Source organism: Bos javanicus, chromosome 10 (assembly GCF_032452875.1).
Source record: "Bos javanicus breed banteng chromosome 10, ARS-OSU_banteng_1.0, whole genome shotgun sequence".
NCBI lineage: Eukaryota > Metazoa > Chordata > Mammalia > Artiodactyla > Bovidae > Bos > Bos javanicus.
This window is the reverse complement of record NC_083877.1, coordinates 101203998-101225805: the sequence shown is the minus strand read 5'-3', so window position 1 is coordinate 101225805 and position 21808 is coordinate 101203998. Positions and strand designations below refer to the sequence as shown.

Here is a 21808-nt window from a genome sequence, read left to right as displayed (position 1 = left end):
GCCGGTCTCCCCTGCTCTGGCTCCTCCCGCCACAGTCCTGCCCAGGAAACCATAACAGAAACTGCCCGTTCCTCTCTCGCTGGTGGCCCTCAAAGGAGACCGAGAGGCAGGCCGTCAGAACCTCGAGAGTCCTGGCTGGGCGTCTCCTGAGCTCTGAATGCATTCCCAGCAGGCTGGCCTGTCACACCTTCCTTCCCCACATCAAGGAGACCCCTCGTCAACCACAGATTGGCACCTGCCCTCTACATCTACAAGCATTAAATCATGTGCAGCCGTCTTTCAACGTCCCTGAAAGAAGGTCAGGGTGGAGAGCAAAAACGAGACACCATGTGCTGGGGACGGAAAACTGGCAGAACAGGCCTTCCGAGAGTCAGATATTTTCAGGAGCCGATTTTAAGAGCCTAATTCTTATATCTCCTTGAACCTAGAAAAGCACTAAAATCCTTCACGGTGACACCTGCTTCTCACGAGTAGCAGTATCCTTCATGAAACTAGCATAAACCTTCTGCTAAAAATGTGCTGACAGCATGCACATATTCACCAAAAGCACACGTATACTGACTTCCCCCTGCCTCTGGAGCAGCTTCTGACGAGCTATCTGAAATGCGTCTCCTAGACTATAGTCCTCATTCTGCCCCAAATAAAACTTGACTCACAGCTCTCACGGTGTGCATTTTTTAAAGTCAACACCTTGCACAATGGGTAACGCGTGAGACCAGGAGAGGAGCCCAGGTTCTGCACCGGGATCCGCAGCTACCTGGCCGTGTCACCCTGGGCAAACTTGGTGGCCCCTCTGCACCTCCCTCGGCTCCTGCGTGTACCGTGGCCGTGTTGGGAGGGATGGATGGGGGCAGTCTCTCCTCCCCACAGCAACTCGGGGCTGCAGGATGAGGGGGGCTCTTCCTGGATCAGAGGGTCACTCACAAGAACGGTCCTGGAGGAGGAACATGACAGACGACGACTTTCCAACCAGGACATCGAGATGTGAGACGTCTTTACCATTTGACAAAATAAAGAAACCTCGGGCCACATAATTTTAAAATTAAGACATGAACAGGTGGATCAAGAAGCAGGTGAAAAGGACGGATGGAATACCTTTAGGAGAGGAAAGAATCCACAGGCCCATGATAGGCAGACTATGAAATAAGATTATACAAAATAACTTTTTAAAATATTCGAATAAAATTATAACCCACGACATGAAACTGTAAAGTATCAGAGTAGAATGTAGACTAACAGTACCCCCTTTCCTAGGGGGCCAGCAGAGGGAAGTTGGAAGGAGATTTTATACCACTTGTACTTTGAGTTTTGAACCATGTGAAGCTACACCTAGTCAATACATTTTTAAAAAATTAAGTGTTTTTAAATAAAGGAAAAAAATGAACACCTAAGCCCTTTACCTTTAATCCCTTCCCCACAGCAGCCAAGTCAAAGACGCCTAAGGAAGCAGGGCTGCCTCTACACTCCAGAAGAAGCCGAGAGCCGTGGGTGGGATTCTTTGAGCCACAGGAGACTCAGAGTCAACCTGACAAATCCTTTTCGTTATTGTTCCTCTAAGGACGAGTTATGTCAATCTCATTTCCTTTTTAGATGGGGCTACAGATGAGTCACGGTCCTGAAGCTCAACTGGCAGCTTAGAAGCTTGAGGGCAGCAGCAGACCTTGTCACCCGGAAGCTCAGTGATCAGGAGCCCAGCAGCCAAGGCTCTTAGGGACCGTCCGCCCCACCCCCATCAGCACAGGGCGGTTTGCAAGTGCAGCTTGAACGGGAAGCGGGAGCGTGTCTGTAGGAAAAGCGCCAGGCAGGGCGACAGGGGCTTGCACGCCCGCTCTGGTGGGGAAACAAGAGTGAAGAGGGACAAGAGACCCCTGGCGTGAGAAAAGACTGCCTTTCACATTCAGAAGGGCTGTGTGATAGCAGAGGCGACTGGGGCTGGGCAGCCCACCCAGGCTCAGCAGGTCCAGAGGACGGCAGCTGGGAGGCTCACTGTCTCGGCTCAATTCAGGGTGCAACGCAGGGTCAGTGAGAGCCCTGCATGAGTGCTCTAGCCCAGGCTGGGTGATGAAGGGGAAAATGCGTGAACCCCAAAAGGGTGCTTCTTCTAACACCGGCAGGCAGAGACATGCAGAACGGCTTCTGCAATCAAGGGAACGGAGACCAAGGCTGGCTGTAAGGAGGGCTTCCTGGGAAGGAGAATGAGGGTGAGATGCAACTCGAACAAGTCCCTAAATGCCTAAGGATGCACCCTACCTTCCCCAAGAGATCGAAAACTAGATCTAGTGAACACGCACCACGGACAAGGGTTAGTAACTTAAAAAACAGCATGAAAAACCTTTGCATTCAATCCTTTCAGAGATTTATGATCATATTACAGGCTCTGAAAAGACAGCAGTTTAGAATGTTTTACGGGAAACCAAACTGATTGGAGGTAAAGGGATATATATATATTTTTTTAGTTCTATCAGTTTATTGCTACCAACCCACCTCCCTCTACCCTCATGCACACGTGCTCAGTCACATGTGCCCATGGACTGCAGCCCGCCAGGCTCCTCTGTCCATGGACTTTTCCAGGCAAGAATACTGGAGTGGGTTGCCGTTTCCTTCTCCATAAAGAGGTATTTTTAGCATACAACCAACCCCTGAGTTTTCCTTTGATGTCTAGGGGGAATGCTCAGGTACAGGTGGGTGTGGGGGTGAGTGAGGGCCAAGAAAGTTATCAGGAGGCTCTTATTGGGAAATAATACGTTTGGCCCTTCCATTTTTTAATCCTCTTCCTGCCTCAGATCCTTAGACCTACTCGGCAAGAGAATATATGGATGACTCCATTTTTGTAAAAAACAGGAAAAAAACTACAGCATATAAATTTTATGTATTGGTATGTTTACAGGAAAAAATGGAAGCAGTGACAGACTTTATTTTCTTGGGCTCCAAAATCACTGTGAACAGTGACTGCAGCCGTGAAATTAAAAGACGCTCTCTGGAGAAAAGCTAAGACAAGCCTAGACAGCATATTAAAAAGCAGAGACATCACTTTGCCAACAAAGGTCCATACAGTCAAAGCTATGGTTTTTCCAGCAGTCAGGTATGGATGTGACCATAAAGAAGGATGAGCACAAAGAACTGATGCTTTTGAACTGTGGTGTTGGAGAAGACTCTTGAGAAGTCCCTTGGACTGCAAGGAGAACCAACTAGTCCATCCTAAAAGAAATCAACCCTGAATGTTAGTGGAAGGACTTATGCTGGAGCTGAAACTCCAATACTTTGGCCATCTGATGCGAAGAGCCAACTTACTGTAAAGACCCTGATGCTGGGAAAGACTGAGGACGGGAAGAGAAGGGGCAACGGCGGATGAGATCGTTGGATGGCATCATCAACTCAACGGACACGAGTCTGAGCAAACTCAGGAAGATAGTGAAGGACGGGGGGCCTGGTGTGCTGCAGTCCACGGAGTCACAAAGAGTCGGACGTTACTTAGCAACCGAACAACAACATTTACAGGTATAAATAGACACGTGTGGACGATCATGGGCTAAATGGTTAGCATCAGTTACCACAAGGGAGGCAGCATCACTTTTTGCACCATCTCTTTTCTAGGCCGTAATTCTGGTTTTCTCCCTCCCACCATGAAACAAACAGAGCCCTACAAACCCCTGTGTTTTCTGGTGCCAGTCCTCGCGGATGAGGTTGGACGTGTGTATGACGACCCGGAGGCCTTCCTCATACAGCAGAAGCATCATTTTCCTTTAAAAACAGAAAAAGGAACAAGCAGCGTTAAGAGTACTCTCGAAACACCTTTCCGGCACAAACGCAACAGGTAAGAGAACTCTCACATCACCCAGACTGCAAAGTTTATAGTCTCCGTTTCTTCCAGACATTCTCAACGTCTGCTCGAGTGACAGGCAGAAAGCCACCTTCCAAAACGCTCGGAGTGCTGGATGACTGAAACGAACCTTTGCTCCATCCCGCCCATGTGGCCAGTCCTGGCACTGAAAACCCCTCCCGCTCCAGTCTGGCCCTTATCATCGACTCCGCATCGCCCGTCACTATGAGGGACAAGAGCAACCTGCTCACTCAGTGTTTCCAGGGTCTGGTCACTCCCTTGTGCTGCGCTGTGGCTACCTAGCGTTAAAACCGAACAAAAGACTGCAACACAGCAAACCAGAAACTCAAGAGAACATTGCGTGCAGGTAAGAGCTGGCTCATGAGACTCTGGTTTCAGCACTTTCGGTGTGGATGTGTGCAGCAGGCTGAAATAAATACACTTCCCACTCTGGGCTGCAGTTTAAGTTTGAAAGATGCTTCATTTTCAAGAGACTGATCTTTTTTTCCTTCAGGCAAGGCTTTATTGGGGCCCCTGCTACAGCAGAGGGGAGTGAGAACAAGTAACCACTTATCTCTCCTCACACTCCAGACACCAGACTCGTCACCAGCCTGAACCTGGGCTGGAGGTGAGTCTTGCCTTTTATCCCTCGACTCAAATCAGCTCTTGAGATTCATTCCTTTCAGATTCCCCACTCATCAGAATATTTCTCTTAGTTGAATTCCAGTGAGGGGAGGGGGAAGAGCACACAGATAGGAGGTTCCCATCTGAGGCTGGAAGACCTAGGCACCTCTGCTCATCACTTGGAGGCCGTCTGACCCCACACGTCACTCTGTGTCCCTCAGCCTCAGTTCCTCACTTGCAACATGAAGGATCGATCATCCGTTCACTTTACAGGGCTGCTGTGATAATGAAATGCAACACGTGTTTTGCTTAACTTAAAGCGTTCCGTGTGTGTGTTCCCTCTATGCTTCAACGCCCTGCTTTACTTCATCATCTGTTAGGAGATAATTCTTGGCCTCTCGATGGTTTTCTAATTATTTCAGGAACCTAAATTCTCTCCCCCACACCCAGCTAGAGATTTACTCAAGGCAATAACTCTGCTTTATTTCCACTGAGGCCAAAATGCTACTTAATGTTTACTGATGGAAGTCAGTTTACACCTGGGGAAAAAAAAACGAACCACTCGAAAACCAACAACCCGAATACTATTCAGATAGAATGGAGTTAGCATTAAAAACATACAAAAGCAGATAAAACAGAGAATAAGATTTAGCTCTTGTCAAAAAAAAAAAGAATTTAAGCTGGCAAACAGTAAATTAATGCAAAGCTGGAGAAAGACAGCTGTTGAGACAATCTGCTTCCCACTTATGAGATGTGCTCCCTGAAACCTCAACAAATTTACATACACAGTCGCCAAATTAGTAGCTAGTTGTAATTAACAGTAAGCCAGTTATAAATTCATGATGTAAGTTTTACAAATATTTCCATTAGCCAAGGCATCATTTATAGGGAAATCCACACACTGATGTCAGTGAATCCTATTAAACTGCACCGAGAACTGCTCTAAGGGGACCCATCTTTTCATAGACCAAGTGGCGTGTCCCAAGAAGGTCAGAGTTAAAAACGGATAAAAACACAAAATGAGGTCTCCCTGGAGGAATGCTGACCTGCATATTATCTAGTAAGCTGTGTAGGGAGCAAAAGCGATGTTTCTCACATTTGAAGCTGTTCCCTAACAGGGGAAAGCAAGCTAATATCTATGGAGCATTTATTAAAAGACGCTTGCTCCTTGGAAGGAAAACTATGACAAACCTAGACATATTAAAAAGCAGAGACATCACTTTGCCAACAAAGGTCCACCTAGTCAAAGCTATGGTTTTTCCAGTGGTCATGTATGAATGTGAGAGTTGGACCATAAAGAAGGCTGAGCACCTAAGAATTGATGCTTTTGAACTGTGGTGTTCGAGAAGACTCTTGAGAGTCCCTTGGACTGCAAGGAGATCAAACCAGTCAATCCTAAAGGAAATTAGTCCTGAGTGTTCATTGGAAGGACTGATGTTGAAGTTGAAGCTCCAATACTTTGGTCACCTGTTGCAAAGAACTGACTCATTGGAAAAAACCCTGATGCTGGCAAAGATTGAAGGTGGGAGAAGGGGATGACAGAGGATGAGAAGGTTGGATGGCATCACCGACTCAACAGACATGAATTTGAGCAAACTCCAGAAGACAGTGGAGGACAGAGGGGCCTGGCATGATGCAGTCCATGGGGTTACAAACAGTTGAACACAACTTATTGATTGAACAACAGCAATTTATGTGCCAGGCACCTAATGCTAGCACGCTAAGCCCCACCTAATCCAGAGGAGGCACTGCCATTCCCACTTCATAATGCAAGTGCAGACGCCGTGGCTGGGCGAGGCCACGAGCACCATCCCGGGTCCCACGTGAACCAGAAGCAGCGGGTACTGGGATCACACGTCTTGCACGCAGCGTTCCTTGGGCACGGCTTCCCCAGTGGGGGGCGGGCAGCAGCTACTTCCCGTTTCTGGGCACGGGCAGGTGAGGCTGGGTCCAGGCAGCCCAAGTGAGAGAGGGGAGTGCATCCCAAGGGGAAGGAGGAGGCCTTCCTACAGCCCAGTGGGGCGGGAGGCCCACCCTGGGCTCTGCGCCCTGCTACAGGGCATATCTGATGCTTCTCCCCGCTGTGGATTCTCGGGGGCCTGGGAGGTGCCTTCGCTCCCAGCTCTGGGGGCCACCAGAAAGCCTCGGCATTCTAAAGCCCTACGAGGTAGGTTCTGGATGGCAGGGCATCTGGGAAACACAGATGGAGTGCGTTCACTGTCGCCAAGAGGACCATGAGCTCCTGGAGGATGCGGCTGTGTCTGGTCACTTCCAGATCCTCCACAACACAGGTGTGGGTAAGGCCGTGTGACCCCAGAGACCCCGCGGAGTCACCGCAGCAGCCCCACTCTGCTGGGGGGTCCCCCAGACATTACCAGGAGCTGGAAGGCCTCCCGCCGTTCCTAGTTCACGTTTGTCTGCCTCTCTCACCCAAAGACTGAGAGCTCTGAGGACAAAAGTCAGCCCGTCTCAAAACGCTCTATATCCCCCGAGCTGGGCTTCAAGAGCATACTAGATATTTAATGAATAACTTTTAGCACATTTTAAAATGAGCAAGTGGAAGTAATTTCAAGACATGAGCTCAATCTCCTATCAGGTACCGGCACTTTAAGGTGTAAAGTGCGCATACTACCGGTGAGGGAGAGCTCTGCCGCTGTCTCTTCCCAGGCACTTGCCACTCTGAATGAGGAGCCCTCCTGGGCTTAATCCGCAAAATGCCTGCGGTGGCGGGAAAGGAGGAATGGACTTTCAAAGTGTGCGTCTCTGGGATGGGGGGTGTGTGAGTGTGACTGGGGGGATGGAACTTGCAAAGTGTGTGTGTGTGTGTGTGGCCAGGGGGACGGGCCAAGGGAAGCAGACTTAATTTTGCCAGTGAGGAAGCAACACAAGTAAATTAAGGGAATCCCCTGGCGGTCCAGTGTTTAAGACTGCACTTCCACTACAGGGGACACAGGTCCTACACGCCACAGGGCCAAAAATAAAAAAATTTTTTTTAACTAAAAAAAGATAAAATAAAAAACTTTAAAAAACAAAGTAAACCAAGAACCCAAGTAAAAATAAACAGTTCTAGTCCTGTCTCCAACACTAACTGGAGGACGACTGCCTATTGACTTGGGGGCTTTAATCTATAAAATGAAGACAAAGGACCAAGCAATTTTTTGGAAAAAAAAGAAAAGGAGAGCCCACTGCCTCGTTGTTGCTGTGTCAGAGCCAGGCCAGCCCAGCACTCCGTCCCTCTGGGCCCCAGGCTCTCCCAAGGCTACCTGTAACACAGTTAAGTGTGCAGCATGAATGTGCCCGAGAAAAGCTGACTGCTGGCTTGGAACGTGTGTCCCACGCAGGAGCCCAGCACTGCAGGCCAGCGAACTGGGACCCACAAGACTGACAGGGCCTGCTGAGTGCATTTCCAAATCAGGAAGGTATTTAGGCTGAATTCCAGCTAAGGGTGGGGGACAAGGGTCCATCCGGTGGGACCCTTCCCGGGCAGAATGTCGACCCAGGACAGCTGACTGCTGCCGCCCACCAGCGTCCCCTGTGGAGAAGTGGCAGGAGCCTAAGACGCCTGTCCAGTCTATTCAGCGCTGTTTGTATCCTGGGCTGAAATTACCCTTCTGTGAGCTCTACGCCATGTAAAGAACGATTGATTCCCCAGCGACACAGGTGCTTGAGATCACTCCCAACAACCCTCAACCCCTCCCTAACACTAAAGCTACCAATCAGGCGCGGTCGGTAAATGTGGCAACGTTTACACAAGAGCGTCTAAACCCAGAAGGTGTGGGCTGGACAGGCGTCCTTTCACAAAGTGGCTCGCGGCTTTCTGCTCTGGCTCCTTTCTGAAAACAGACGCAAAATACAGCTTTAAGCTCACAAAGCAAATGATGAGCACATGTCCTCGTTTTTGGCATAATATCAGGAAAACAGCGGTCACTGCAAGACTCGGGCGAACACTTCCACCTACGCGCTTCCTGGTTGCCTTAGGAACAGGAGGAACAGGTGCTAAAGGGACAAGCCTGGAGCAGCAGACGACCTGTTTCCACTGCTGGTGCAGAAGCAAGACGAGGCCGTCACCCTCAGAAGAGAGACATACTTCAGATAAATTTGATTTACAAAAACACTGAAATGAAGGCAACCGTGTCTTACTCTTTTCTCAGCTAGAGAACCAATTATGTAAAAGAGCTCCATAAAAGTTTTAAGACGCAACTAAAACGGGGCTCAAGCTGGTATGTGTCACGCAGGAAGAGAAGCTTCTCCTGCCTATGGCCTGCACTGTCTCCGACAACGCCCTGAGAGAATTTTCTGAGATGTCTTAAAAGCAGGGACAGGTACCAGTCTCTTAGGCTGACAACTTCTTGCAAAATTGTTTTTCTTTTATTCACAGCACAGAGCTGACCTAACAATATTCTATTTGCTGAAACTTAGAATCTTACAAAAATCACAAGGTTTTCTTTAAACCAGTGGAATCTTGAGGCATGTGACGGCCACGTCTGCAGTCACTCACGACCACGGACCACAACCCATCCCTGCCTGTGCCCCCGGGGGCTGTAATGAAAGTCCTGAGCAGAGAGTGGAAACCACGTCAGAGATTCAGACTGTCGGGTCCGGTCCAGGCCCACAGATCCACACTTTGATTTCCTGGTACTTGTTCTTAAGACTGTTAGGAAAAACTCCATGTCCTCTACTTCCTAACTTACAGCTTTCCCCGCAACAAAATCGTCACATGTGAGTCCCTTTTAAGACTGATTTCTGAAGAGCATCATTCAATCTTTTAAACTCAAATCCCCCCCCCCACTTCATAAAAATTGCTTACGTGTGGTGTGTTCCAAATGCAATATCCAACTTTGCCTAGGATAAAAAAAGAGGTCAAGTCATTAAAAACAAACAAAAAAACCTCAACAATACCTGTATTTATTTAAAACAAAATTAGAAAAGATTCAGGTCAATTTTTTTTTTAAGTTTTTACTGCCATCTAGTGAGCAAGCCCTTGATCACCAAGACAGCCTTTACAATACCAGCATCCAGTGAGGCTTATTTAAAAACTTTTTTTTTTTAAGTTACCCAGAATGATTCAATACATACTGCATTTGTAATTACAGTAATTAGAAGCGAGAAGCCGAATTTCTTTAGTTGTCGGAAAACTGGTAAAAACAAGTGAGATTATATGCAAAGTTTTATAATTAGACATTTGGCTCATACAAGTACATCCAATAAGTTTTCCAAGCATATTTTAAAGAAACATTAAAAGTGGTGGTGATATGGAGACATTATGATGCTAAAACAAAAGTTTTCTTGTATTTTTAACATAGCAAGTGTTGAAAGTAAAGATAATATGTTATATCCATTTTCATGTTACAAAATGATAATTTTACAAACAAACTGGGGGGTAGGTGAGGGAGTAAAACATTTTATCTAACATCTGGTATAGCAAGACCTTAATTAAGCAGAATATGCCTCAAGATGAAAAAGTTAGAGATGTCAAAAAAATTTAGGCAACTGCTAATCAAAGGAGGATCTTGTGCAGCAGGCGAGCCTAAACAGGATGGTTAGAGATGGAATGATTTAAAACTCCAACTACACAAAGTACAGTGAGTTAAATCACAGGAAAAATGTTGTGAGATAGGTTTAAAATTGATCAGATTGAGATTTCTCACTGTTTTTATCTTTAAAATAATACACATACACACACAGTTAATATTCTACAGCTGAAGAATGACTGATGCTTTGCAGATCCAACCAGTCCATCCTAAAGGAGATCCGTCCTAGGTGTTCATTGGAAGGACTGATGTTGAAGCTGAAACTCCAGAACTTTGGCCACCTGATGTGAAGAGCTGATTTGAAAAGACCCTGATGCTGGGAAAGATTGGGGGCTGGAGGAGAAGGGGACGACAGAGGATGAGATGGCTGGATGGCATCACTGACTCAATGGACGTGAGTCTGAGTGAACTCCGGGAGTTGGTGATGGACAGGGAGGCCTGGTGTGCTGTGATTCATGGGGTCGCGAAGAGTCGGACACGACTGAGCAACTGAACTGAACTGAAGAATGATAAAACCCTTGGGAGCTGGGAGTCTTTAATCTTGTATGAATGGAAGAAAATGGACATTAGAAAGTAAATGGAAAATAAAAAGAATCAGGTTCTATGTAATTTACCCTTGTCTCTGTCTGTACTCCAAGGGCAGAAATCCTGAGTCAATTGCACTAAGCTATTGGCCAGGAGAGAAAAGGGCCATGAAAGATTCATTCATCAAGCTGCTCAGGAATGGACTGACCCACCTGCTCAAACAGGAAAAGGTGCACATTCACCAGCCACTTCAGAACCACCAGAGGAAGGAGATCATCAACATTTCTTAATTCCTTGCTACCCCTGCTTCTTACACCAAATGCCACATACAAAAAGACCCTTTCAGACATGAGTCTAAAACAATGAGCCTGAAGGAAACTCCAAGACGCACTCATCGGTCACACTGTATTTCCATGTACTGACTGGAAAGTATCAGGACAAAATTACAGGGATATAGAAAAAATGGGAAAAATTGAGGTCAGGAGGAGAAGAGGGTGACAGAGGACGAGATGGTTGGATGGCATCAGGTCTGAGCTAACTCGGAGGTAGTGAAGGTCAGGGAAGCCTGGCGTGCTGCAGTCCACGGGGCGGCAAAGAGCTGGACACGCCTGAGCGACTGAACAATGACGACGACAGGAAAGCCGGGCGACAGCCTTCTCTCTGCCTCCGCTCTGCTCTGGTCCCAGCAAACCAAGCCTGCTGTGAGACCAGTGACTGCCCCTCGTGGGACCTGAATCACATGCACTGTGCAACTCGCAAGGTAGTTTTCTAAGGTTGGGTTTCAATCTAAGTCTCTCCAGTATTAAGTGATTCTTGTGAAAAAGAACCAACGGCAGGACATCCCAGGTGGCCCAGTGCTTAAGACTCTGCCTTCCGACGCAGGGGGTGTGGGTCTGATCCCTGTTTGGAGAGCTAAGATCTCATCAAGCTTCGCTGCCTACAAAAACAGAACATAAACAACAGAAGCGATATTGTAACAAATTCAATAAAGACTTCAAAAATGGTCCACAGTAAAAAAAAAAGTCTTTAAAAAGGATCTAAGGGCTGTGGGTAAAATGTCAATGGCAGCTAAATGTAAGTTAGGTAGGTGGTCACACTAAAAACTACCAGTGTGAAGCTGCCCTCACAGAAACTGCCACTGAACTGACTCCAGAGAACCTGCTCCCCGTGGAACCCTCCGCTTCCAGAGGGCCATGGACAAAACAGATGTCAACCAGCGGACTGGCAACTTGGGGAAAGAAGGGGACCCTTGATGCGCCAGGTGCAGTGAAGAAAGCAAACGCTGGAACCTGGATGAGAAAACCGGGAAGACGAGATAGATGACTTCAAACACGAGAACCACCGACACCAACGGGGCTGTGTGACCCCAGAGGGGAGAGCGAGGACCAGGCGGGAGGCAGGGAGGGAGGGCGCGTCACTGCGGCCAGGCCACAGTGCCCAGATGCCTGCTGACATGGTGTGTGAAGGCATTTTTTTTTTTTTTTTTTAGGAGATTAACATTTGAATCAATGAATCTGAGCAAACTCCAGGACACAGTGGAAGACAGAGGAGCTTGGCATGCTACAGTCCATGGGTTATGAAAAGTCAGACACAACTTAGTGACTGAACAACAACATTTAAATCAGTGAACTGTAAGGAAAGGAGATTACCCTCCAGAATGTGAGCCTTAGTCAGTCAGTTGAAGTTGTTAAGAGAAAAAAAAATTAAAAGACTGGTTCTCACAAGGAAGAGGGAATCAGTCTCTAGTCGGTCTTTGGACCCAAACCGTAACATCAACGCTTCTCAAGGTGTCCAGCTTACCCGGCCGATGCTGGACTTGCCAGCCCACACAATCACGTGAGCCAGCTCTTCTAAAGTCAATGTCTCTACAAATTCAAACACACACACGTATAACCTTACTGGTTCTGTTTCTCTGGAGACCCTGACTAATTACAGAGAAACTGGGTCAACATAGAGAAAAAGCTTTCAACCATGAAGGTTACCCAGGAATAGGACAGGCAACCTCAGGAAGCATTTAAGCCAAGGCTGGACAGACGTCTGTTGGTGATGCTGGAGAGAGGATTCCTGCATGAGGAGGGTGGACACACTGAACGTACAGTTTCCTTCCAGCTCTCAGCCTAAGCGTGACCTTGAATGGCAATAAGCAGCTTACCTGGCAGAGGGTAACGTTCCCGTAAGGCTTCGCCTCGGCAAGGAGGTGAGCCTTTGCTTCCCGTTTGTCGCCATGCACAAGCAGGACTGGTTTCTTCCTGAAAGGAGATCACAGGTATTTGAAACCCCTCATTCATGAAGCTGGTCTGGTGCCAGTGAAGAAACGCTGACCACCGACACGTGTGTCCGGCCTGTGTGGTGACGGAGTACAGGGCCAGCACAGGGCAAGTGACCAGTTAACCTTTGCTAAGTGGTTAGCTTCATTAGGGGGCCCCGTGGCCTGATCCTGAATCTCTGCAGTGACCCAGGGGGGCTGGGACTACCCTAGGTCCTTGAGCAATTATCTTCTTTGGTCCAAAAGGACGCATCATCAGCTCTGTTATTAGATTCAGAGATCACACTTAGTGCTGTGGAGCCTGATGCTCTTTTCTTTCCCTTGTTTTGGACCAAACAATAGGTCACTTCCTCACTAGCCATCCCTTCATTAAACACCTACTGTGAGTGAGGCCTGCACCACACGCCCAGGATACAAGAGTGCAAGGGCCCGGGTCCATGCACGCAGATTCACTAGGAGTTATATTTCAGTGAAACGAGCCCAGTGTGCGCCAGAAATGCCCTGTTTTTCAATTCAAAAGGACAATATAAAAATATTCTGCAGGAGTACTGTTTGTGATAGCCAAGAGATGGAAACAACCCAAATGTTCATTGGTAGAGGAATGGATAAAGAAGATGTGGTACATATACACGATGGAATACTACTCAGCCATAAAAAGGAATGAAATCATGTCATTGGCAGCACATGGATGGACCTAGAGAGATTCATACTGAGTGAAGAGAGTCAGAGAAGGAGAGATATAGTGTGACAGCCCTTAAATGTGGAATCTAAAAGAAATGATACAAATGAACTTACTTACAAAACAGAAAGAGACTTGCAGACTTAGAAAAGGAACTTATGGTTGCCTGAGGCGGGGAAGGGATAGTTCAGGAGTTTGGCAAGGTCATGTACACACTGCTATATTCAACATGGATAACAAGGACCAATTGTACAGCAATGTTATGGGTCAGCCTGGAAGGGACGCTGGTCTGGGGGAGAATGGACACATGTATATGTCTGGCTGAGTCCCTTCACTGTTCACCTGAAACTACCACATTATTAGTTGGCTATATGCCGGAGAAGGCAATGGCACCCCACTCCAGTACTCTTGCCTGGAAAATCCCATGGATGGAGGAGCCTGGAAGGCTGCAGTCCATGGGGTCGCTGAGGGCCGGACATGACTGAGCAACTTCACTTTCATGCACTGGAGAAGGAAATGGCAACCCACTCCAGTGTTCTTGCCTGGAGAATCCCAGGGACAGGGGAGCCTGGTGGGCTGCCATCTATGGGGTCGCACAGAGTCGGACACGACTGAAGCGACTTAGCATACACCAATACAAAATAAGAAGTTTAAAGTTTGAAAAAAAAATTCTGCAGTAATAGATTAACAAGGCCTTTAAGAGAACCATGATCTACTCTGGTTAATTCGAAGTGACATAATCCTTAGAAGTCAATATATTTTTAAAAGCTCGCCCAACAAAACAAAAATTGGATTTTTCTCCAACAAGCAATCAAATAAGATGAACAACTTCCACGGTCATCAGTCACGTGCAGAATGATGCTCTGTCACACATGAAGGGATCACGCTCAACTAAACAGAAACGTGACAGCAAACACTCATCCGGGACTAACCCTAACCCCAACAGCCTCATGCTAGTATGTTCAGGAAAACAAAGAGACACACCTTCTCAGGTACTTTCTATCTGGAACAAATTTTCTGTTTTGTAACCAGAAAAAGAGTACAGAGAATAATGTAATAGATAATCATGCATCTACCGTCCAGAAACTGTGTTATCAGATCAGGTTGTTTTTTTAAAAAAAGATTAAACATTACTGACAGAAATGGTAGTCTTCATTAATTACTTCAAGTTGGCTTGTGTGTGCTCAGTTGAGTCTGACTCTTTGTGACCCTATGGACTGTAGCCCGCCAGGCTCCTCTGTCCATGGGATTCTCCAGGCAAGAATACTGGAGTGGGATGCCATTTCCTCTTCCAGGGGATCTTCCTCACCCAGGGATTGAACTGGCCTCCCCTGCATTGGCAGGCAGATTCTTTCACTGAACCACCAGGGAAGCCTCACTTCAAATTTACTAGTGTTCTAAAAACTATCACAAAAAGGCTGCATGATGGTTAATTTTGTGTCAACTTCACGGGGCCAAGAGTGCCCAGATAAACATGATTTCTGGGTGTGTCTGCAAGGGCATTTCTGGATACGATCAGCATTTGAACTGGTGGCTCAGTAAAGCAGATCACCCTCCCTAATGTGAACAGGCGTCATCCAGTCCTTTGAGCAGGCTGGGGAAATTCTCTCTCAGATTTGTGGGCATGCGTGCTCGGTTGTGTCCAACTCTTTGCGACCCCATGGACTGCAGCCTGCCAGGTTCCTCTGTCCATGGAATTTTCCAGGCAAGAATACTGGAGTAGGTACCCATTTCCTTCCCCAGGGTATCTTCCTGATCAAGGATTGAACCCAAGTCTCCTGCACTGCAGATGGATCCTTTACCACTGAGCCACCTGGGAAGCCCTGGTTTAAATCACTTATTTTCGTTTTTCCGTTACATGCAGCTACAACTAATCTTAAATGTTACAGGTTTGAGTGTCAAAGCTGCTTGGGAAATTTCAACAGCATTCTGTCTATAGATCCTCCCTGGTGGCTCAGATAGTAAAGAATCTGTATGCAATGCAGGAGACCAAGGTTCAATCCCTGGGTCGGGATACCCTGCAGAAGGGCATGCTAACCCACTCCACTGTTCTTGCCTGGAGAATTGCATGGACAGAGGAGACTGGTGGGCTACAGCCCATGGGGTCACAAAGAGTCGGACACGACTGAGACACACACACACACACACACACACACACACAATTAACAATGAAAGTTCGCAGTCTGACGTTCTCAATGCAGCATGGACTTTGAGGATCCTGACGACCATTTTTCTGCATGTGTATCCCTCCACTTTACTTGCTGCTACGGGATTCTGCCAAGTGGATGCACTGGAAATGGGACAGGGGGCATGTCACCATGCAATGGGATCTTGATTTGGTCTGCACTGCCTAACATTACCTCCATATCTGCGTCATGGAAGGCCCTACGACTCCTGCATTAACTTCTGAGCTCCAGAAAGAATCACCTGTGAAACAAGAGAGACTCAAACAAAAAAAACAAAAAAACAATCCAGCATCAAAGTGCTAGGTGAAGTGCAGGCTTACGGGTCAAGAACGCAGGTGGCAATGACCTTTTCCTTCCTATGAGCATTGGACCTAAAATTCTTTTATTCAGGTTGAAATTTGTCCTACCCTACTTCTGGACAGAACAGAGGGACATGCTAAAATCTGTATTAAGAAGGCTTGTGATTAGTTTAGAATAGATGATAAAAAAAAAAAAAAAAGCTGCTTTCCCATTATAATAATGTTATAAAGATTTCAATAGTTTCAAAAGAAATATTCAAAGATGGACAGCAGGTACCTGAGAAACACAGATCTTGTGTTTTCAAGCTCCATTAATTAGAGTTTTGATATCATCCATCATTTTGCACAACTCACCTGAACTCTGGTGGATACTGTCTTATGAGCCAGTCCACGTCAAAGCAGTAGTTAAACTAGATGGAAGGAAAGAAAAGACATCATGGGCAATTTAGAAAAGCAGTTCATAAGGAGAAGTGTCTAGTTACTGAAATGAAAGAGACTCTAAACTAATCATGAACTACACACAGTGTTATTTCTAAACCTGGACCATTATGCTGCAATACTTACAAACCTAAAATACATCCCGAGGGGAATACATGGCTTAAAGGTTCTGAGTCAGTGAGGCAGTGCCTGAGAAAACAGAAAATTATCTCTGCACTGTGGCAGCATTTGTATTTGGTTGGTCAAAAAGTTACTTTGGGTTTTTCCATACAGTAATGAAGGGGCTTCCCTAGTGGCTCAGACGGTAAAGAATCTGCCTGCAATGCCAGAGACCCTGGGCTGAGAAGATCCCCGGGAGAAGGGGAATCTGTCAGTTGCAACGTGTGCAATCTATTGAGTTAGGTTTGTAAACAGGTGCCTGGAATTGGACATTCACTACAGGCTTACGACATACATCAGACTACAAGTTCTGGACCAGACTTACCTGTGGGTGTCCTCCCCATGCCTGGGTAATCCCTGGCCCCTCTCCTGAACATAATGACACATTCTAGCTGGGAGAACACACACAAATTCACCCCATGTTCCATCTAGAGACCAGGATTTCTGCTGCCAAGGAGAATGTGAAGCACACAGGAAGCTCTGCCTTCTTTAGGGACAATACCTTGCTCTATCTGCTGGAGAGCCTGGCACCTTAAGGTGCTTTATCAACACAAAGGGACCAGGCCTGTCAGACAGGAGCAATGAAACATGCATCCGTAACTTTTCCTCGCTTCTCTGTGGAGGGTGTAGGGAATTTCTCATTTATTTCTCTAACTCAAATCAAACTTGATGTGGCCCTCACCTCTCTACCCACACCTCCCAAGGAGCGGCATCAGAGTCCCGTGAGATTATCAGTGTGCCAGAGAGACGTTCCCCGCGGTGGAATTTCCAGGATGATTTCCTGGCCAGTCAGGAAATAAGAGTCAGAAGCCCCAGTGAGTGTGCATCCACATTCCAGGCTGATGGATCCCACAACCGTGGTGCTGGGTGCTGGCCTCTAGGTAGGTGCCATCTTGGGGACCCTGCACGGGACTGACCCACAGATCCCACTGCTCATTTTCCTCAAAAGTGGTTTCTGTGTCCCCCTCCCACCCAAAGACCAAACTGGAAACTCACCTGAGCTGAAGAAACAAGTGTCCCAAAGAGAGGAGATAAAATATCTGAGGAGACAAAACATCAAATTCATATTTTTGATAAAAATTACCTAATAATGATCACAACTGACTTATTAAACAGTCACTGACGGGCAGAATTTGGCTTAGAAAATGGTGCGCTGAAGAGTTCCTATGAGGCTAGACTTTAATGTTCCAGAAAATTTCCCTGGGCTGATAGTATTTATTATGTATCACTATTATTTAACTGAACATAATGGGGAAAATCAAGATCTACAACTTTAGAACTGGATGACTAGTCAGTTTTGGAAACTGTCAATGAGAATGAGAATGATACACATCCTTCCTTTTTCCAAATCTTGTTAATTAAAAAAATTTTTTTTCTTCTATTTTTGGGCTGCATGTGACTTGTGGAATCTTAGTTCCCTGACCAGGGACTGAACCCATGCCCCCTGCAGTGGAAGCAGAGTGTCTTAACTACTACACTACCAGGGAAGGGAAGCTCTGGAAGGTCCTGTCTTTAAGGGAGAGTTGAACAATCAAAAAGAAATCACGGTATGTTGTTTCCCCATTTCCTCCCACTGCAGCCCCTCTTTCTACCTTTCTGAATTATCTGAAGTTCCTCCTCCTTGAGATCTAAATAGCCTACAATTATGGCATTTGCTGGTGTGGGATACCTTAGGAGTATGCACTTCATGCCAGAATGAAAGTGCAAGTCACTCAGTTGTGTCCAACTCTTTGCAACCCTATGGACGATAGTCCATGGAATTCTCCAGGCCAGAATACTGGGGTGGGTAGCACCCATCCTTCTCCAGGGAATATTCCCAACCCAGGGATAGCACCCCGGTCTCCCACTTTGCAGGCGGATTCTTCACCAGCTGAGCCACAAGGGAAGCCGTGATGCCAGAATGCCTGCATTCAAATCCCAGTTCAACCATATTCCTGTGACCTTGGGCGGGTTTATTCAAGTTCTCTGCAGATCGGTCACGGATTCAAGGAGGAGAGCTGTTACCATCTACTCACAAGGCTGCTATGAGAATTAAAGGAGATCACCTACATAACCCACATAAAAGCTCCTATCATAAACGTTACCTCCCCTTCCTTCGTATCTTGGTGCTAACAGCTAGTGTTATCAGTTTATTACATATAGCAAAGCCTTGCATATCTCTCTATTTCCTGTTTCAATCTCTCTCAATATGACACTGAAATCTATCTTACATTTCCTCAGAGCAGTTAGACATTTGCAGAAAGGAAAAAGAAACAACTTGTACAATCAAACTCCTTATAGTATGGAATTAAATACACCAACATTTATACATCACACACAAGATGTATTGGTTTAGCCAGAAAGTTTGTTCAGGGATTCCACAGGGTGTTACAGAAAACCCTGAAGGAAATTTTTGGTCAATTACACATTTGATGTATGATTAAAATACTATTCACAGTGAACACAGCCTGTTCTTGAATGTGGGCAAGAACGGTGCTGTGAAATAAGGCGCAACGTCTACTCTGCACACCTGCTGTGTGGCTCTGTGAACATGCTGTGCTGGGCGCTTCATGTGTGTTTCTCCCCCGACCCCGTTTTCTTTTCTTTTTTCTGAATTCCCAGTTTAAAGGTGAGTAAAATTTTGAAGAATGTTAGGTCCTTTGTTTGCTGAAGCCCCAATATTTTGTACATGACTTCAAGAACCGACTCATTGGGAAAGACCCTGATGCTGGGAGAGACTGAAGGCGGGAGGAGAAGGGGACGACAGAGGATGAGATGGTTGGATGGCATCACCAACTCAGTGGACATGAGTTTGAGTAAACTCCGGGATTGGTGATGGACAGGGAGGCCTGGCGTGCTGCAGTCCATGGGGTCGAAGGGAGTCAGAATAACAACAAAGGTCCTTTGTCAATTACCAACACAGCAGGCAAATGCTGAAGCCGGATTCAAGTCTGTCTCCAGGATTCTAAGGCTCCTGCTGGTCTCTCAAAGGCAAGCCTTGTTTCCTCTCTGCAGCCAATACTTGTGACCATAAGTGCAGCGGGGAGCGTGGGATGTTCCCTCATAGACCCATCCTCCAGACACCAGCTGCCTGTCCTACAACTGGAGCTGGCACTGGACCCCACAGGTGAAGGGCTGCCCCCATCTCAGGCTCAGAGGCCAATCACAAGGCCAGACCCCTGCACGTCTAAGCCTCACCCACCACCCCTCCCCTTGGGTTTGATCATTTGCGCAGTGCCTCACAGAACTCAGGAAGGCCCTTTATTCACCAGATCACCAGTTTTTCATAAAAGGATGCAACTTGGGAACAGCCAGAGGAAGCCGAGCACAGGTCAAGGTACGGGGGAGGGGCTCGCCACACCCCTTCCAGGCGCACCAGGCCCAGTGCCTCCTGTGTACACTAACCTGTAAGCGCCGAGGACCTCTAAAGGGAGGTTTTGGGTTTGCTTTTTGTTTTTTTTTTTTCACACAGGCAAGACTAATTAAATCATTGGCCACTAGTGATTGACTGGACCCTTCCCTAGAGGTGGGAGCTGGGGCTCAAAGTTTCAACTTTAACCACAAGGTTGGTTCCCCAGGCAACCAGCTCCAGCCCCCCCCCCCTCCCCCCACCAACCCCATTCCTAGGGGCATTCCAAAAGTCTCTGCATTAAAATAAACAGGTGTGGCTGAAAGGGGCTCCTTATGAATAACAAAATATACTCCTTTCACCTTTAATTAATTTGTAGCTATTTCAGGAACCTGGGACAAAAAAACCAACACCCAACTAAAACCAGTGGGAAGACCAAATGTCTATATATATCAGAGTATCACACAGACGTTCCCTGAGACAGAAACCAAAGACCAGGGCGCTCTTGTTTTCACCCAGAACCAAGCCCAGGTCTTCACACAGTGGTCCTCAAACTCGCTCAGGCAGCAGAATCCCCCGAAGGGCTCGTGAAAGCAGACTGCAGAGCCGGGCTCCCAGAGTCAGATACAAGGACTCTGGAGGGGAGGCTGAGAACTGGCACTTTTAATCAGCTCCAGGGGATGCTGACGCTCTGGTCCAAGGGACCTACTGCTGTCCCTTACTGGCTACTTTCTAGATCAAGTGTTACCGGATCAAGTTTAACCTTTACAAGTGAAGCACTGCTAAGCACTGTCTGAAGGCTTCCACCAGGGGGTGCACAGCCGTGGTCCCCAACCCTTTTGGCACCAGGGACTGATTTTGTGGACGACAATTTCTCCATGGACTGGAGTGGGGGAGTGTTTCCAGATGATTCAAGCGCATGGCATTTACTGCACACTTTATTTCTATTGTTATGACATCAGCTCCACCTCAAGTCATCAGCCATGAGATCCTGGAGGTTGGGGACCCCTGATCTACTGGGCTGTGGGAAGCAGCCACTGGCTTCCTGACCTAAGGAAACAGTTTGCTGTCAAAATGGTTATTTTCCCCCTAAGAGTGTTCTTGGAAGTCCTTCCTAGGAGGTCCTCCTGTTTGACCAAGGGGGACCCCCTCAATGCAGTGTGAGGGCTCCGATTCCCCAGCTTCACTCACCCTTGATGTGGAGGGCTCCCGTGTTATACTTGGGCTTAATCCCAGAGACTCTCGTGAGGTAGAACTGGAAGGGGTTCCCTTTATCCAGCAAGTCCCAGACGTCCTGGCCTTCCCCTGACGTTTCCTGCTCATCTTCCTCCTCCGGGAGCCCACAGCTGGTTGGGGGGCCATGAGGCCCAGCTCCCCGAGCCGTGCGGTCCCTGGGAGAAGGGGGGCCTTGCTCCTCTTTGACCCTCGAGTCCTTCGCCGGCTCCTGCTGCAGCTCTTGAGGCAGTTCATCCTCACTGCTGGACAGACACCAGCCCAGGTCCTCCTGGGAACCAGTCTTCTGTCTTTTGCAAGGTGAAGCTTCTGAAACTGAGTCTGTGCTGCTGAATTTCATGGGCTCCAGCTTCCTCCTGTGGGCAGCTTTCCGAGCCTCGGAGCAGGTGTACTTCAGCTGCCCGGCGGCGCCCTGCCCGGCGTCGGGAAGGAGAGAGGCAGATGGCTTGTCCGGCTGCGGCTTCTCCTCCTCACTTTCATCACTACTGGATATCGTCCACTTCCCATAATTGCCTTCCTGGGACATCATGCTTCTGGAAAAGAAAGGCAAAAATCTTGTTATTTCCCATTCACCAGTTCCCAGGTGGTGCTAATAGTAAAGAACATGTCTGCCAATGCAGGAGACTTAAGAGACAAAAAAAACGTGGGATTTGATCCCTGGGTCGGGAAGATCCCCTGGAGGACGGCAGGGCAACCCACTGCAGTATTCTCCACTGGAGA

The 21808-nt window shown here is 47.4% G+C and overlaps 1 protein-coding gene across 7 annotated transcripts in view; it reads right to left on the bottom strand.

The window, feature by feature from the left end:
• The window catches only part of TDP1 (tyrosyl-DNA phosphodiesterase 1), a 73011-nt gene that overhangs the window by 47368 nt on the left and 3835 nt on the right, over positions 1-21808 (bottom strand). For all 7 annotated transcript variants that reach the window (XM_061429671.1, XM_061429673.1, XM_061429675.1 and 4 more), the window contains exons 2-7: positions 21047-21621; positions 17524-17567; positions 16285-16340; positions 12653-12749; positions 9252-9286; positions 3649-3741 (exon numbers count right to left, since the gene is read on the bottom strand). In XM_061429671.1, the coding sequence (XP_061285655.1) occupies positions 3649-3741; positions 9252-9286; positions 12653-12749; positions 16285-16340; positions 17524-17567; positions 21047-21617 (896 nt within the window). In that variant the 5' untranslated portion in view covers positions 21618-21621. The remainder of the gene's footprint in view (positions 1-3648; positions 3742-9251; positions 9287-12652; positions 12750-16284; positions 16341-17523; positions 17568-21046; positions 21622-21808) is intronic.